The sequence below is a fragment of the Melospiza melodia genome, chromosome 9 (assembly GCF_035770615.1).
Source record: "Melospiza melodia melodia isolate bMelMel2 chromosome 9, bMelMel2.pri, whole genome shotgun sequence".
Lineage (NCBI taxonomy): Eukaryota > Metazoa > Chordata > Aves > Passeriformes > Passerellidae > Melospiza > Melospiza melodia.
Window position 1 is genome coordinate 4736040 of NC_086202.1, and position 18560 is coordinate 4754599.

Sequence of the window (18560 nt, forward strand, 5' to 3'; positions counted from 1 at the left end):
ATTGTCTGGTTCAAGGGTGGTTTGCACCATCTTTTCCAGTGAAAATGCTACATTTTGTCCTATTTTCCTGATTTCTACAGAAAGTTAAAGAATTTACTTCATTTTTCATCTCAATTTCATTGTATTTTCCTAGTGACTTTGTTTTTATTGTTTGGTTTGTTGTTTTCTTTTCTGTGGGAGAGGGTTGTTAGCAGCTGCTCCTTGCCTTACTGAAACACTGATTTATTTTTACTTTTTTACTGCGCAACTTTATGGTTAAGACTGATTCTGATCTGTTTTGGGTAAGGAAGTTTATTTCAATTAAAATATGGCAGCACAGAAGTGATGCACTGGATTTGCAGGTTTTATGACTTGCCATCTTTATTTTTTAGTTTCTTATGAGCCTTGGACCTCTGTGAAAAACAAAGCAAAAAAAAAAAGTGACCAAAAAATAACATTGGTTTATTTTAATCCTATTCAGAAATTGGATTTTAAAAACATAAAGAAGGAAGGCCCACATCCCGTATTCATTGCTTATCCTTCTGTATCCCAAAAAAATGGCAAATACTCAGCTTTCCTTGGCAGTGAATTGCAGATATGAGCAAACCCTTAGTTCTGTCAAAGGGGGGATGATAAATGAATGCTTTTTGTGGAATATCTCAGATGATTGTGCAGCTCCTGCTGCTGGCACCTGGGAGGTTCCTGAGGAGGACGTGCTGTCCTCCTGTGACATCAGGAGCATTTCCCTGCAGAAATCCTGAGCTGCCAGGTGAAACCCATTCCAGTTGAGCTCCTGAATCTCCTCCCCCTGTGTAAAGGGAGCAGGTGTTAACACTCTGCTTTATTGCCTCTTTTTAAAGCTCCTGCTCTACTCCAGCAAGAAACTTTGGGCTGAACCCAACCTGCTTTTTGTTTTTCTGCTTTTTTTCCTCCCTTTGATTTCATTCTCACTGATGTGTTTCTTCTTAGTTTTAATAATTATGTTTAAACTTACTCTCTGTTGTTGAGTTGATTCCTTCTGGCAGCTGTAATTAGCTTGCACCAAAGTAAAAATGATGTGGACTTCTTATATATTATAAAGCTTTTAAAAGTTATGTAAATCAGTTGGAAATTAAAATTAGAAAAGGGTGGCTTTGTGAAAGGAATTTGAATTGTGTTTGTGTGACACTTTGAGTTATTTTACATACAACATCAGCTTTTGGCTGTATTTCCTTCATGCTTTATTGAATAAATTTTAATTGTGTTCATAATAATCTTGCAGTGTTAGATGAGTTTGTTAATTTAGAAGCTGAATCTAATGTTTTATTTTTTACATAAATGTCTAGATTAATTTAAGAAAATTAAAATTATCTAACCTCTGAACTTCACCAGGTATCATCAGGTGAAATAATTTATAACAAGACTTGGGTTTTTTTTCCCTTAATGTTGTGATACAAATTCAGGTGCAGTTCAGAGGTTTTTTTCCAGCAGCTGTAACAGCAGAAGTTATTAAACTTCAAAAGTTCACCCTCAGAGCCAAGGGACTGGGCAGCAGGGCCTGGAGAATTGATAAAACCATTTGAGAAGTGTTGTGGGCTCAGATTTCTCACCACAGGGTTTAGTTTGCACTCTACAGCTAAAGTTACAGTTTCAGAACTATTGGGGGTCTTCTGACATGAAAATTAATTACACATGGTTTATTTTTTTTGAAACCTGCACTTTCTAAAACCACTGGCTGTAGGGATGGATGCACTCATAGTGTAGGAATTTGTAACTGTATTTTTACTTCAGGAAAATAACTCAATAATTCAAAAATTTAATTATATTTTTTTTCTTTAAATATTATTGGTGTTTTTCCCCTGATCCACCAAACCAAAATAATTCTACAATTTAATTAAGATACCACAGTAATTTGTTCTTCCAAACTCTGAGTAATTTAGAGTGATAGTGACTAGATCTGAAATAGGAAATGTACAGTCCCCTGCCTTCACCATCACAATATAGAAATTCAGTGTTCTTCCATAATTTCTGTGTCCAGAGGTTTCCCATCAATCCATAGATCAGCAAGATGAGGCAGCAATAATCTCAGAACTTAATGGAATTCTTGACAACAAAATCTTGACAAAGTCAGGTTTTTGAAGGTGTCCATATGTATTCTTTTTATCTAAATCTTAATTAAAAATTCCTATTTACTATTATTTGCAGTGTGGGAACTGCTGATTTATTAAATCACCCAGCCATTACAAGATGGGGGATTAAACTGTGTATTAAAGCAGTTATTTAACAAGGGAATGTTTGGAGTTAAATACATACCAGAACTCTGTAACCTCTTTAATGTGGACTCCACCAATAAGGAAGTGTTTGTATCAAATAAGTAAATGATAGTAAGTGACTAAGTTTTGTATTTTATTACTCTAAGAATCTTGGACGAGCTCCAGATCATTAAAACATTGCCTTTTTGGGTAATTATCAGCAGCACATCATTTTGTATTGAGGCAAAAATCCAGGTTTGAAATGCTTGCACTTTCAGGAGGTTGATTTTCTTTCTTTTCTTTGCCCTTCCTCTTCTTTAAAATTAAAATTAGCTTGCTTTTAATTTTGAGCGTAAATTAATTAATTTCTGTTGAGAGGTATGAGGGCCCCACGCTTTGGTGATAGGGGAGGTATCAGTGGAACAGTGGGAAAAGACTCCCTCTTGCAATGAGTCCCAGAGGAGATTAATGTGTAATTTAAAATAAAGGACACAGAAACAGACCTGTATTACTGGGGGACAAAACCATCTCCTGTTTTATAGAAAATAAAGTACTTTGCATAGTTAATTATTATGTCTATTTGTACTTCTAAACAGAATGTGAGAGTTTAAGGGTTTAAATGAAATTTCCATAAACAAAGTCTGATGATGCTTTTCAAATATATGTATTTGAAAGAGTATATTTAAATATTAACGTATCCTAATGCATTGCTGATGGTTTTCTTTCTTTCTGTGCTTTGCATGTTCTTGGGCACTGCTGAACCCACCTGGGTGCAGTTCACACGATTCCTCTGTGATTCCCCTCTGGAGGTATGTGTTCACTCAGGATGGGAGTTTGGAAATGAATGTATTTCATTTATTTTGTTTAATGAATGTATTAGTGTCCTCTGTGTTGTCTGCAGACAGCCTGCCATGGTTAGAGGTGGTGGTGGTGGCTGGCACAGAATTCCTGTCTGGTAAGGAAGGTTCTGCTGTGTTTCCAAAGGTCTCCTTTGCTGGGTAATAAGCTCCCACTGAATTTCACAGCACTGCATTTAAAAATTGAAGCACAAAAGGCTGTGTCTTTCATGGTTTTTGATTTATTTCTATAGAAGAAAAGAATGAATTACTAAATAACTTGCTAAACTTGTATTTGACTATAATCTGAGGTAGAAGTTGAGGAGAGATGCTGTTCCTTCATTTCAAGTGAGCAAACTGCCATGGAATTCTTGCAGTGTCTCTCTTGTTAGTCTCAAAGAGCTCAGGACAGCGTGACTGCAATGAAATTGTCAGGTTCTAGTAATTACACTGGTAATTTGATCTGTCGCACTTTGAGTGAATCCATGTGTGCAGAGTTTGTTGCTTTTCTCTGCTGAGCCCACTGGCCTTTGCATTCCTGAAAGCTGAAGAGTAATAGAGCTCATTAGACTTTATAGGAAAAGGGCTTTTATCACCTCGTCAACTCGTGCACCAGACTGCCATTATATTCTTAATTTTGTATGGCTACGTACATGTTGATGCACACTACCCTGCCAGCTTTATACCCATATTGTTTCTTACAGACACTTTTTATTGACATTTCCAAGCTTGAATTAAATTTTGTGTGGCACCACTACAGATGTCTTCAATTAGATGAAGTTAAATAAAAGGGGTTATGTATCAGAGGCCAAGGGATTCTTGAAATTCTTTATTCTGAAACAGTTGCCACAAGCAAATCTAGCAGTGTGTAGTCTGTTTACTCTTTTCAACAAAAATAATTTAAAATAAAATTTAAACCTTACATGTTTTCAATTTGTAATTTTTGGAGTTTTTAATGTTATCGTTAGCTGCAAATAGTATGAACACCCAAACTCTTCCTGTCTTTTTTATTTCCTCATTTTATTATCCAGTTTAGTTTCTGTTTTGGCTACAGGCTCTGGCAGAAAAAATGAATGCTTTAAAGAAAAGATACAGTATGAAGTAGCAGAAAACGAGGCAGTTTTCTAGCAGTAAACAGCATAATGTAAAGTGAACTGTTTGTGGTGTTTTTTACTTTATCCTTTGATTTTGGAGGCTGCATTTAACCATTTTCACTGCATTTTAGCAGTTCCCACAGGCAGATGTGGAATGGTGGTCATGGTTCAGCACAGGGGAACAGCCTGCAGGACTCAGTGGGCTGGGACTCTGCTATTGCCAAGGTGGGGGATTCCTGGGAGAAAGTTCCAGGGGAAATCCAGACTGTTCAGGGTGATTCACCTTGATTTTGGTGCTCAGTGAGCGAGGGGGATGTCAGGGACCAGTTGTGTCAGCATCACTGATGGTCATCTCAGTGTTTGTCCTGCCCAATTGCTCCATCTTGTCCTGAAATAGCAGCTGGAAGGAGCCTCAACCCTTGGATGGACCATGGTGTTAGGCAGTTCAGGGATAGTTTTGTTTTATTCTCTAATTGCTGCTTGGATTTTTTATTTTTCATCTTTACTGATGTTAAGCATTAAACTGACAATTTTCTAAAACTGTTGTCAAAATCTTCTCTTTGAGAAAGCTGCTGATTTATGCCCATTGTTTTGGGTGTGCCTATAGCAATATGTTTTCCAGCATATGGATGGGTTTATGAACATTTGGTATCTCCTCTGCCTTTTTGATCACTCAGTATTACAGGATCTTTCTGCAGCTATTTACATTCAGTTCTTTTTTAACCATCCTGAATACTTCAAAATCCTCATCTTGGTTTGCTGCAGCATCATTCAGTCCTCACTGGAGAATGTGATAGATCCAGCAGGATGGAAAGTGATCTGGTTTCTGTTATGCAAATGATCATTTGTTCTCATTAACCATGCTGAGATGCTTTTGGATTCTGAAGAACTGAAAGATGTTTGTGAATCTCAGTCCTTCCTCTTCAAAAAGCACATCAGCCTCTGATTTGCATTGTTTTGTTTATTGATATGTTTTAATTTTCAGGAGAACTAATAAGTGGGAGCATTACAAGCCTGTAATTCCCAGGATCATCTTGTTATGAAATGATTTTTGACTCAAATTTGATGCAGTGTAGCTCAAATTCTAGACTTTTCTAGTCAGGCACAGAATGTGGCTCTGTAAGGAGTGCCCTACCAATCCCTAATGGAAGTAGGACAGAGCTCTGGAAAGGAAATGTGTTGCTAACCAAGACATAGAAATCCACCATATGGCAGGTTTCTGTGTGTGCCATTGGGAAAGGAACTGCTGGAATTAATCACTTTGCTTATTTGGCAAATAATTTCCACTGGAGCAGAGAACTCAAGGGTTTCCTGGCTTTTTTTTTTTTTTTCTTTGATAGCATAAATTTAATATCTTCCTCTTCCCACAGCAGAAGGTAAAATGGAAAAGTAGAAAACAAGAAATTTCATTAATTTATTGAGAAATTTCATGAACCTCCCAGAGAAAAATAATCATGCATTGTACAGGCAGGACACATTTTTGGTAATTATAATATAGAAATTTTTGTAATTATTATAATAAGCAAAATACCTGTTAATATTAAAATAAAAGAATTACCAATGTGCTTTGAGGAAATTCTAGTGCTCTCACCATCATTGAAGTTCAATTATGAGCAGTTACTACACTGAAGTACTAATTGGGCAATATATAATGACAGTTCTGTTAAATATTTAAATTTTAATAATGGGTTATAAAATGTGAGCAATCAAATGTGTTCATGGGATCATTAGCTAGCAGGATATGAAGACAGGTAGAATGAACATGGAATAAGTTGTATTTTTTTCTGCATGACAGTGTAAACATTGGAGAGAAAATTGTGGCTTCCATTTTGTCCTGGATTTTTTCAATATCATCAGATTCTGATAATTCATTATATTGAAGTAAGACTATAAACTGTTAATTTTAAATACTTTGATCCTTCTGGATTGATTCCAGGGCTGGTGTATAATTTTGGGTAGATAAGATAAGCCCTTTCTGGTGGGGCTTGCTCCCCTGATGTCACTGGTGTATTTTCCATCCCCCTCGACAGACACAGTCCCAGTGGAGATGTCAGTGGTGTGAAATCCTGAAGCCTGCTGCAGGAAAATGGTTCCTATTCTAGACCTGGTTCAGGTCAAATTGCCTGGATAGTGCACAGGAAATCGAGTTAAAGGAGCCAAGTATTCATTGAGGAATGGGAGCAAATGGAATACTGACAAGCATTACAAAGGATTACATTGTATGAGAATTTTTGAAGGTGGAGGGAAACCTTACTCTTTTAAAAATGTTATTTGCTTAATGTAACAGAGATCCCTGTCTGTTTTGCCTGAAATCAGTGCTGTGCTCATTATGTTTGTTCCAGAACATAGACTCTCTTATGTTCCTGACATTTCACTGTAATTGCATTAGTGAAATAACTGCAGATTGTGCTTTAGCAAAAGTTTTAACTGATGTTAATGCTCAGTTTGCAGAGGTCCAGTGACCAAATCCATGTGCTGCTCTTTGGAGCTTTGAGGTCAGACACAGACATTTATTTAAGTTCAGAAGAGCTTGCTTTAGTGAAAATCTTTTCCATGGTGGCTTAGACTATCTTCTTTAGCATTCATTAAATCCTATATGATGAATTTTTGACTCAGAAAGAAAATCTGTTTTAACTGAAGCTTACTTAAGCAAGTCTGTGTTCTATTACCAGCTACATCTCCCTGTGGCTTTGAGATGTTTCATTTTTCTGTCACTGACTGCACTCTGAGAAGGGAACTTAACCTGTGCTGAGAAATCCTTAGAGAACATCTTTTGCCTGAAAATGTTACCACTGACCATGTGATTTCATTTGGCTCTGCTGAAAAGCTGATGCTACTGACTGAAACCATAACTGCTGGATAAGTGGGCTTTACCTGAACAAGAAAAGCTGAGTTTAATGTGCTATATCTGGATTTAATGTTCTCACACACTGCAGATGGAGCTCTCGAATGTTTTCATCATTTCACTTTTAGAGTAGTTGTAGCTCCACACTTAGTTTGGTGGTATATAACTATATAAAAATTCAAACATATTGTTATATGACCTTTATTTTGGGGCTTGCTGGTTGGGTAAAGCAGTTGAAATGATTTTTGGTCACGTGATTGATTTCTTTTGACACATGTGGTACCAATTAGAGTAACTTCTCCTGCCTATCATCTCTTCAATCAGGGCTACTGTATCAAAATACTTGATTAAACCCACCTTCTGCTGATGTAATGCAAAACAGTTGGAAATAGCAGGCAATATTGTCAGATTTATTGAGTGAGAAGCAGCTTTCTGAAGACCTGGCAATGCAGTGAAAAACATGACTAGATGCATAATTAAGTTGAGCACAGTGGAATTCAGGATTAAAGTAAACTCGACGTGGGAGAAAATGGCATGCCAGAGTTGCTTGTGTAATACAGTTTAAATTAGGGAGATCATTTTCTTCTTAACTTCAAGCATCAGTTTCTGGCTCGAGGTGCTTTACCCCATCCAGAGTCAAACTTGAGTGCACATCCAAAACCACAGCACACAACAATAGCAATCCCTTGGTGCTCCTGCAGGATTTGTGCTGATGTGGGCTGACAAAGAAGAGGTTCCGCAGATTTTGTTCCCACACAGTTTCAGGTTCTTGGATGAAAGGTGTTTTGTTATAGAGAGTAAACATCTCATAAAGAGTGGGCTGCTCAGGTTTTTTGATAAATGGTCATCTGAAATAAATTCAATTGCCGCTCTGAGGAAATAAATTTCTATGCTGAAAGTGTTTCCAGTGCTTGGGGACATGGAGGAGAGAACCTGGAGGTCCTTGCTGTGACAGGGAATGTTGGAAGCACCAGGTTTGCATGTAATCATTCATTAATAACTTGAAAAATCATGTTGGTTTGTCCTGTCAGTACCATAAGTGCTGGATGGCAGAGGCTATTTCAGATTCATGTTGGGATGTGTTATATATGGGTTATACCCACTGTGACAACAGCAAAGGGCACAAAAGTTCCACTAATAACATTGCTTTCCCTGCTTTTCAAATGCCTTTTTTTTTCTAAATACAGGTGGCCAGCAAAAGTTTTTACAGTATTTACTTAGGTGTTGAAATTCTCTTTAGGATTGTTTTCATACTAAGTTAGTCCCTCTCTTGTTCTTAGGCAGAGCATGCCCCAGACGGACCAGAGTGTGGCTATGGCTCCTTCCACCAGCAGTACTGGCTGGATGGGAAGATCATTGCTGTTGGTGTCATTGATATCCTGCCCTACTGTGTGTCCTCAGTCTATCTGTACTACGACCCAGACTTCTCTTTCTTATCTTTGGGAGTCTACTCTGCATTACGGTAAGAGAGCGTTTTCCTTATCTGGATGGAATTAATACTTGTTTCTAAACTTGGAGTTTTATTTTTAGTCTGAATATATACTAGTAACACTACCTTTAGCAAAGTAGTTGTGGGGTTGGTTGCCTTCCAGGTAAATTTTTAATTGTCATCCTTGACTAGGGATGTATCCTTCTAGTTAGCTAAATACTTTTACAGGTTAAGAAAACACACAGAAACGAAATGCCTCATTTTTATTGCCACTGAAAATAATTTAATATTGCTTGGTTTCAGCAGGAAAAGCCCTTTTTTTTCCTTTGACCTTTTTCTAAGCCCAGTTACCAAATGAAATTAATCACCTTTATAGTTTTATGCACATTGAGATCATAAATAACAGAGTACCTAAAAAGTATTGTCTACTGAATTAGTGCTCTCCTGCTGTACTAGCACTATGTATATTTTTCAGGTATGTTAATCTCATTATCTTTCTCTTCAGAAAGCCTGATGGAGAGAGTAATCCTATGAATTTTAAAGCCTTAAATTAACTATCCAGCATGGTCTTGTAAAACAGTAGGAATTGTGGGTATTGCTTTTCACTGTGAACAAAACTTGTATGTGAAATTGCAAGTTACTGCTTTTCTTCCACGGGCAATTTTATGATTCCATTGTTACTATAAGTGAAAAATATCCACCCTAAATTAGTGGAAATACTTGTGTAACTCTATTTTTTCCTTACCTTTTTTGCTTCTGTGTTTATATGAAAGAAGTTGGCCACAGACAAATGTGGTGTTCTCATGAGCAGCTGGGTTTGAGCCTCGTGCCAGACATGTCTGTGTACAAGTCTGAGTGTGAGAAGCTCTAGCATGAATATTTTCACCTGTGGGGATTTGTGCACTGCACAATGTCAGGTGCAAAAGGAGCCCTGGAATTGGGAGATCCAGCTTTCCCCTTTCTCCAAGGGCTCCTTCTCTCTCTTGCTCAGGGTCACTCTGCAGGGTGGGTAAATTGCATACCTTGAGCTGCGTGAAGCACAAACAGCACTTTCAGGAACCTTCTTACCACAATTAGTTCATAAACCTTTTCTATAATTAATAAACCACATGCAATTTAATATCTCAAAGGTCTAATCTGAATTTGATTAGATTTTGATTAGGATCTGGTAATTTTATAGAATTAATCAGAATTAACAAATGTGGAAAAACATTGGAACTCCTATAACTTAGAATTGATCTTTTTTATCTTAATGGTTTAGATTTTTAGAACTATTCCATTACAAATATCAGATACTTGAAATTAGAATAATATTTTCCTTGCAAGATGAACATATAAAATACTAAGTCCTCCTAAGAATTATTTTTTAGTCTTTGTAATATCACATTACTTTATGTAATAATAGACTGACATAATCCATGCTTACGAATTCTTTAAATGATTTAAAATTTTTTACATCATAAATTTAAAGGTTTGTAGCTGCACCATGAGTGCATGGCTCAGCTTGTGAAAAAGCAGCTTGTAAATTCTGCAGCATTTAAGGCAATAAAAATGAGTTCCCAACAGTCCTGGAGGGAGCCAACCTCATTCTTCTTTCAAAAAGGGGAAGAAAAAGGTTGAGTTAGGGAGGACTTAGGAAGCTGCAAAGGAATCTGATACCTTCAAAGCTGTTGCCAATTTTACTCCAAGGAGGTTGGACTGCATTGCTGTCACTTCCACTTCATGGCACTCTGAGAATTGTTGCTGCTGAGTTGTAGAAAGGATGGGATTTGAGCATCATTGGAAATATGTAGGCGTGTAAGTAGAGAGCAAGGGGAGAAGAAACTGCTTGGAAATGCCAGTCTTGCCACAGGAAAAAAAACCACGAAATACTGAGTTACAGTAATTTAATTTTAAGGGATAAATTGCCTCCAGTGTTTGTAGATGCTTCCTATGTGAATGTACTCATGTCTTGGATCAGAGAATAGTTTGTGTTGGAAGAGAGCTTTTAAAGATCATCTATTCCAGCTCCCCTGCAGTGAGCAGGGACATCTTCTTATCCCTTTGACACAAAGTAAAACCAGCATCCTTTTTTTATCCAGTTTGTTACAGGAGTGATCTGCACAGATAGAAATGCTGCAAAAATGATCATTTATAGAGGAAGCACTGGCTGAGTCTTTGTGGTAACAGTGCTTTCCTTGTGCCAGTAAAACAAAAACCAAACTTTTTTTGGAATACAGTGATATTTTTCTCTCAGGATAAATGAGAAAATCATACTAACAAACATGGGATGGGTGAAAATACCTTTTGTTGCATAAAGATGGATGTTTTTACATGCAAATTGCTGGAGCATAAATGATAGAACAAACAAGAGACTTATTGAAGCTTATTTTTCAAAAATACCCTGATGTTTTCCTGAGCCTTGTTAACCAGTAGAATTCCAGAATACCAGTAGGTTTCTGTAGAATTCCAATGTACACAAATATTGATAGGAAACATTAAACAGAGGGTCTTAGTAATTTCTATTTAGATATCAAATCAGACAGTTGGCTGACTAAAACATAAAAATGAAAGTATTTTTAAGCCTGACATGGTGTTGGGCATTTTGATGATTTGTTTGTTAGGTTTCCAAGTAATGATTTTCAGTTTATTATGTTTGGGATTTTTAGAAACATTAGTTTGGAGTTTATGCTGCTAATTTTATAGAAGTCTAGTACTTTTATAAGTCCTAGATTAAGAGACAGCTGTAAAATATTTCAATATGAAGAGGTAAAATGCCTTTAAGAATTGTATTCAAATGTAATTAGTCTTTTCTTTCCCCTCCCAGGGAAATCGCTTTTACCAGACAGCTTTGTGTAAAAGCTCCTGATCTCTGTTTTTATTATATGGGTTTCTACATTCATTCATGCCCCAAAATGAGATACAAGGTAAAGTGTGTTTTCACTTATTTCCTTTGTGTGCTGTTATTCAAAGCTTTTGACAGTGTTCATAGTATTGTAATATTTTGTAATTATCACTTTGCATTTTAATGTAGACTTTATATGGTTAAATTTGAAATGCTGGTTATTATTTAACTTGGCTTAGGGATTTTTTTTCCCAATTTAGTTGCATGTGCTATTTATTACATCTTGGCTTAAGAGAGGTTTTCAAGGCTGTCAGATAATGTCTGTCATTTGGTTACCTGGCTATCTCATGTTTACAGTGTCCCTTTCATACACTAAAATTCTCCCTTTTTGAGGCTGGCATATTTGTACCTGTTGCTTAGTGACTCCAGGCAGTGATAAGATGTTTTCTTGGGCTTGGCTGGGTTTTGCTTTTTATTTTTTGTTAGAGGCTCTCCCCATGAAACCAGTGAGAAGTTTGGTGAGCAGAGATTCTGAGGCAGAGCACATTTTGAGGAGAGGATCAGGAAAACCCAAGAACATTTACAGAAACCACTCTGGCTGCCTTGTAACCCCTGGTGGCTTCACCTTTGTTCAGATCTCAGTGCCTAAGAATGTCTCTCTTGTGGTTTTAGATCTTGTGAATGTGGTAGCTTTTCTCTTTAAATGCATCATTGCTTTTGGATATTAATTTCAGAGTAATGAACATTGATGGCAATTGCTGAACACTTACACATAACCATTTTTATCTGTTAATAATCTGGAAAGATAAAAAGTTCACAAAATCTAGAGAAAGAGGCAAAGTGTTTTCATTTCCTTTTTTCCCCCTCTCAAAATATGCTAAAAATCTGCAGTGTTTTCAAATGGCCAAAAACTATGGGGCTCATTAAAGTGATGGTTTTGAAGGAATTTCAGCTTGATTATGGCCTGCACTACTGGTGACCATGAGGATTGTTTTCTGAAAATAAGAAATCCCTCTTGTTTTGGTAGATTATGTGTTTGTGTGTGTGTGTGTCCCCTTGGCCAATTTGAATTTTTATGTCCATCTGCTGGCCAAACAAAAAGAATATTAAGTTTGATGGAAGAAGATGGGTGAGTTGGAAAAATCTGCCCTCTCTCATCTGAATAATCTTAAAGGCTGTCACACAGCTTGAAACAAAGGTTTTGATTACTTTATCTGCTCTTTGGGGTTATTTAGAAGTTTGGGGTGATTTGTTTATGTTGAGAAACTGCAATTTAACATCCCTTGTCTCTTTTACAACCTGCATGGTACAAGACTTGTAAAATGAGTGGATGTTATTTACCAGGGCACTTAAAAAACAAATGTGGCAATAATAGCAAAAAAAACCCAAAAATTCCATTTCTGAAAGATATCATGGTTAAGAAACTTTTGGGTTCAGCTGCTTATAATGCTGTGCTAAAAAAATGAACTTTGTGTATGTGGATTAAATGAAGCTCATACATCAGGCACTACATTAAAGGAACCACTCTACATTTGTATTATTTATTACAACGTTTTGTGGAGCCTGTGCTGCAATTTGAAAATGATTGCGTCAAGAATGCAACACTCCCACAATGCTTCTAGATTTCATTCTTAAATAATGGAAATTGATTAAATTGTAGTGGGAGTATTTTACTTTTTGTTTCCTTCACAAAAGCTCCTTTTCTTCCCCTGCTTAGAATTAATGACTATTTGATATGACTGTGATTTGGTAGAATATACATTTTAGTCTTCCAGAAACCTAGACAAGTCAATGTGTTGGGTAATTAAAGCTGGAGCAGGGACTGGGGAGGATAAGAAGAAAAGCCTGTACCTGTGTGATTAGAACACACAAAATGCTCTCTGCTGGGACAGCAGTAATCCAATAAATGAATTGCAAGGGCCTTTGTTCTAGTTTATATTTCCTTTCCTGAATGCATTTGTTTGAGAAGTAGACAAAAGTAATGAAATTGAAAATCAGGTTGACATTAATTCTGTAGTTCCACTTTTCCCTCACTGAAACAGAACACCAGAACCAAATTATCAGGCTAAGCTCTGAAATGCATCTGGATAATGCTGCTGCTCCTGCAAGTGATTGGGAGTGGTGAGGTAGGGTGGGGAAGTTCTGACTTTGCAGATTAAGTAATTTCAGTAATGCCTGGCTGACTTGGAGGCATTTAACATTAAAGACTTGGCTTTATTGCAGTTTAATAGAGAAGTTAGAGGCTCCCTTCCCTTAATGATGCTGCTGTGGAGGAGTGACAGGCTGTGGGTGACTGATGTGAAACTGGTGTCAGGTAAAGAGAAGGAGCTGGAAAGCCATCCACTTGGGTTTCTAGCCTTTTTCTTGTAATTTTATTTGCAAATTCTTTGTTTTGGGACCTTCAGAAAGGGAGGCTGACCACAGGAACAATTCTCTGTATGAGAGGTGTCTTACGTGATCACAGAAAATATTTACAGTGAAGGCAAAGATTTGGGGGGTATTATTGGGGTCAGTGTGTGACCATTTCCTCTGCAGGGTTCTCTTCCCACAACTGGTACAATTTGGTGTACGAATTTGGTGTAATCCAGTGGAAGATATGCGGCCTGAAAGTCCTGGAATCAGATCCCAGAGCTGGGGTTCCTCTGGCACAGAGACAGAGCTGGAGAATTCTGGATTCTCAGGCAGGAAGATGAATGGTTAGAGTATCAACTAACCCATGGATCAGACATAATTGCAGAGGTTTTTAAAATAAAGCTCCCTTTTGACTCACTGTTCCCATTCCTTTTGTTCCCCAGCAGCCAGCATTGATTGCAATGTGATTTTGGAACAGTGGATTCCCTGTGAAATTTCTTTTAAGATAGGGGAAGGGATTCCATTGCAAAATTAGGATATCTCTTAGTTCCCAGCCCCTCTCTGATTTGTTCCCATGTATGGGTTAATATTTACAAACTAGTAAAATAAAATCTACATTAAATTGAGACAAAAAGATTCCTGTAGTCCTATTATGTTAATATGGAAAAATCCAGTGAAAAACCTTAAGCAATGGCTTTGTTCCATTTTTTCTGTGTAGGTTAGGGTAATACAAGATTTAAATGGTTCTCTGAAGAAATTCACAACCTTGTGGGAAACCTTCTCAGGCTCTGTTAGATGTGGTGGTTCTCACATTGGAAAATAGGCTCCTGGAAAATTTTCCAAGAGTCATAAGATGCAAAGTCTTTTTCCTAATGCATTTTGGAGTGTGTGATGAAGTTTTAAGCATAAAGTATTTTACTTGAAAATGAGGTTGGTCTCAGGGTTGCTTCTCATGTGTTTAAGTCCTGTCTGTGTGGTTGTTAATGTTTTCAGTTAAATCCAATAATTTGCAAGCATATTTATGGAATTACACAAATAAAAGAAGCACCTTTAGCAAACAGCCATGTCAGAGAAATGCTTGAGAGGACCTGGGATTTTTCTTCCTGGATTAATATTCTGTCTGTTTTATGCTGCATCCTTCAAGTAAAAAATGCCACTCTGTGGCTCTATGTTACTAAATTCACATTTTCCAATCACTTCTGAACTCTTTAAGGTCCTTTCTGTTCTTTCCATTGCAGTCCTTTCGCACTGATTTTGAGTCTCATGGTGGGTGACATTGGATAGATTTTGAGGTTTCTGGTATAAATAATAAGTGTGTTTGCTGCCTTGCATTAGCCATTTGGCCTCAGTTGACCTTAAATCCCTTTCTCCTCTAAGTTCTTGTGCTGGGAAGGATTTGGTGGCATTTTCTATGTGAGTTTCCTTAGTTCTGGGTTTTGTGAGGCTTTCTCAGTGTTGGGATATGCATAGATCTTGTGAATGTAGTGCCTTTTCTCTTTAAAGATATCATTACTTTTGGATGATACAATTTCAGAGTAGTGAACATTGATAGCAATTTGCTGAACACTTACACCTGACCATTTCTGTCTGTTAATAATGTGGAAAAATATAAAGATAGAAAGTTGGAGCAAGGATCATTCCTTGTTTGGGTCAAGGATGTGCTTCCCCTGGTGCTGGTAAATAACTCTCAGAGCACTTGGAAGTGCACAGCAGATTTAATGTCTTTGTGCTCTGTTATTTCTGTGTGCCATTTTAAGGCCATTCTATGATGTGAAGAGGTGTTTTGACAGAAACCTTTATCCAGACTTGTATGCAGGCCAAAGTAAATGGAATTATTTCAAACAGTCTCCTTTGGTATCAAGTCATGGCCAGACTTCAGATAGATGGAATACTAGAAAGGGCTCTGAAATGTCAGAAAAGAAACAAAAGGCTGATTCAACTGTGATTAATCATTCTTAAACTAAATACCTCAGACTGATTGTGGTTGTGAGTGGTGCCCCTGGAATTTTATGGCACTTGAGAGCCAATTTCTTTGGCTGCTTTCAGGAATTTCAGCATCACTCCTCGTGCAGCAGTGAAATGCATCCAGGGGTGTCCTGCATGTCCACATCCACGAGATCCACAGGAGCCTGGCTCATCTTCCCCTGCCCAGACTCTTTCACCGTGTCTCACTGTGAAATTTAGTTAATGTTTTCAGTAAGCTCAGATTTGCTGCGTGAAGTGAAATTGTGAGGGAAGGAGATTTAATGTGATCCTCTGGGATTTTGGGGGGTGTAAGCACATGCTTGTTATGGTTCTGCCACTGACCAGCAAAAAGCTTTGCTAAATGTCATTAGTTCCACACAAAAAGAGTTGGTCCTTTCATACCTTCATGTGTCATCTTTTTATTCTTATTATCATCTTTATTGTTCTTTTTTATTCTTTATTATTTTATTCTTTTTAGTCTCCTTTTCTCATTGGTCTTACTATTTACCTTAAAATGGGAAAAATATTATTAGCTTGGAGTAGTTTGGAGGACTGGAGTTGCCCTGAAACTAGTGGCTTTTCCAGGATTAATTTTGTAAGTTTGTAGGAATAAATCTGCATTGCAATTAGCACAAAACAACTTTTTTATGTAAACAGGTCATAAAGAGTCAACTACATATGCTGAAGAGTCAGTGCTTGTTATAGAGTGCCAAGTTGTTGCTTGCAGCACCATTTGATAATAAAGAAGTGAAGTACCTGCATTGTAAAACCATTATTTAAGAAAGCAATAAAAGTTTTGGCAACACAGTGGTTTTGGGCTTTTTTTGGCAGGATCATTAAAAACAAACAGCAAATAATAAAGACAAAAAGATACAGTAGTAAAGTGCTGAGAATCATAAGCTGCACAAGTGAGGAGGTAATTCCTGCTTTTGTGTCTTATTAACATCATTTTTATCCTCCTCCTGCCTTCTTCCTTCTGTTTTCTCCCTGGACTTGCCTGGGATCCTCCTCTACATCAGCAGCTAAAACTGAACATTGATTTCTTCAGAGCTCTGGCCTTACCCAGCTGCTCCTTCTGATGGGCTGGGTCAGTGCCTGAAGAGAGACTCCTGAATTCTGCTGCAGTTTGGGCATTAAAACCCAAAGGGGTTTTGAGAAAAGTCTTTTAGAGTGACCAGAGCTTCCAGAAGGATTTTGCATGATTGACTTGATGTACATGTGTTAAATGTGAAAATCAAGCTGCATTAATGTTCATTCAAGGTTTATCTGCTGCAAAAAGTCCTTATCTCTCTACTTGTATTTTATCACATATGTTTGACTAGGAGGAATGTCTGGTTTTTGGATGTCAGAAGGCAGGTGCTCTTTTCAGGATTGCAGAGTCCCTTAAAATCATTTTTCTTTTTATTTCTTCCTTCCATAAAAGCATTTTCCTTTCACCTTTCCTTGTCTGAAAGCCTGCACCAAATAAATGGAACTTAACATGTTGAAATAAACAACTGTGAGAATGTGGGACAGAATAAAAACACCATGGGTGAAAAATTATTAGTTCTTTAGTTATTGATGTCATGCTAGTGATGAATATTTAAAATCTTTTCTCCTTTACTTTTAACAGCTTCTTACAAAGTGTTTGAGGTTTGTTTTTTTCTTCAAGACACTTGTAGAGAGGTTGTGAAAACCACATTATTATTAGCATCAGCAAGCAGGAATAAAGAGATTCTCCATTCTGGATAGCAACAGCCATAAGTGAATGCTGACAGGGGATTTCTACTGAAAATGTAATTATGTAAAGCAGAATATCAGTGTCTGTGTATATTTCCATGTTTTCATAGCAGGTAAAGATAATGAATGCAATTATTCAATTGCTTCTTTATTTTTTTTCCTAAGCTGTTGTTTTTTACTGTGCATAATTGGTAAATTATTACAGTTGTTCCTCAGTCCAGGTGTTGAGGCTGTGCTGAATTTTACACGGCATTTTTCTGCAATTCCATTTTTCTTCTAGAAACAGACACAGACCCCAGCTTGCCTTTTGTCTTTATTTTTTTACTTTTTTTGTCAGTCTGAACTCCCTTGGGAGAGAATTGACCATGTCCCTGGGGATTTATTTTTCTAATCTTAGAAATGTTTATATTCCTAGTGTTAGAAATCCATGTTTCTTTTTATTTGTTTCTGGAGCTTACGATGAAGTTTGTAGCAGAAATGAAGTGAAAGGAATATGGATATTTGTGTTTTACTATTATTTCTAGGCTTTATCAGGGCAGATGATGTTTGTTCCGTAGGTCTCAGCTGACCTCTGACATCAACAAGTCTCTTTCTCATTATTGCACCTTGAGAAAATAAACTTGGTTTGGATCAAGTTATTTTCATGTGGTCCAGAAAAAACCCAACCATATTCTGTATGTTCAGGATTCCCAGTTCAAATGTTGTGAAGAATAAACATAGAAATGTGATTTATGTGGCATTAACTACCTACATTTGCACAGCAGGGATGTGCTCTACACCTTTTACTTGTTACAGGAATTTTGTTAATTTGGGACAACTTCACTATAATTTTTTTCTTAGTAAATGTGATTTTGCTGATTTGTGTAAAATTTAAGTGAGCTAAAATCCTGCCTTAAAAACCCAGGAGTAAGAGGCACAGCTAAATTGTTGGTCAGTTCTGTGCTTGTGGATGTTTTCAGATTTACTAGTGGTAACTTCCCTGTCTCTGTCAAAGGGAGCTGCTAAGAAGATTTATTCAGGATCACGTTAATAAACCTGAGACAAACCATCCTCTGAATGATGGTAGCTGGTGGAAATTCATCATGTCTAATTCATGACTCAGCACAGTCATAAATTCCCTGCTCATTTCTGACTTACACTAAATCTTAGTTGAAGGCTCATTTGGGGACTCCATAGCAACCACTGGCAGCTAAAGTGAGAACTGTAAATTGTGAAAGGCTGAGACAAAAGAGCTGGGGGTTTTGTTTGGGTGGCTTTCTTGTGCTTTTGGTTTTTTGTTTTTTGGT

The 18560-nt window shown here is 37.2% G+C and overlaps 1 protein-coding gene across 5 annotated transcripts in view; it reads left to right on the forward strand.

The window, feature by feature from the left end:
* Positions 1–18560, forward strand: part of ATE1 (arginyltransferase 1) — a 68985-nt gene that overhangs the window by 15076 nt on the left and 35349 nt on the right. For all 5 annotated transcript variants that reach the window (XM_063163083.1, XM_063163081.1, XM_063163079.1 and 2 more), the window contains 3 exons: positions 2987–3019; positions 8266–8447; positions 11221–11320. In XM_063163083.1, coding sequence (XP_063019153.1) covers positions 2987–3019; positions 8266–8447; positions 11221–11320 — 315 coding nt within the window. The remainder of the gene's footprint in view (positions 1–2986; positions 3020–8265; positions 8448–11220; positions 11321–18560) is intronic.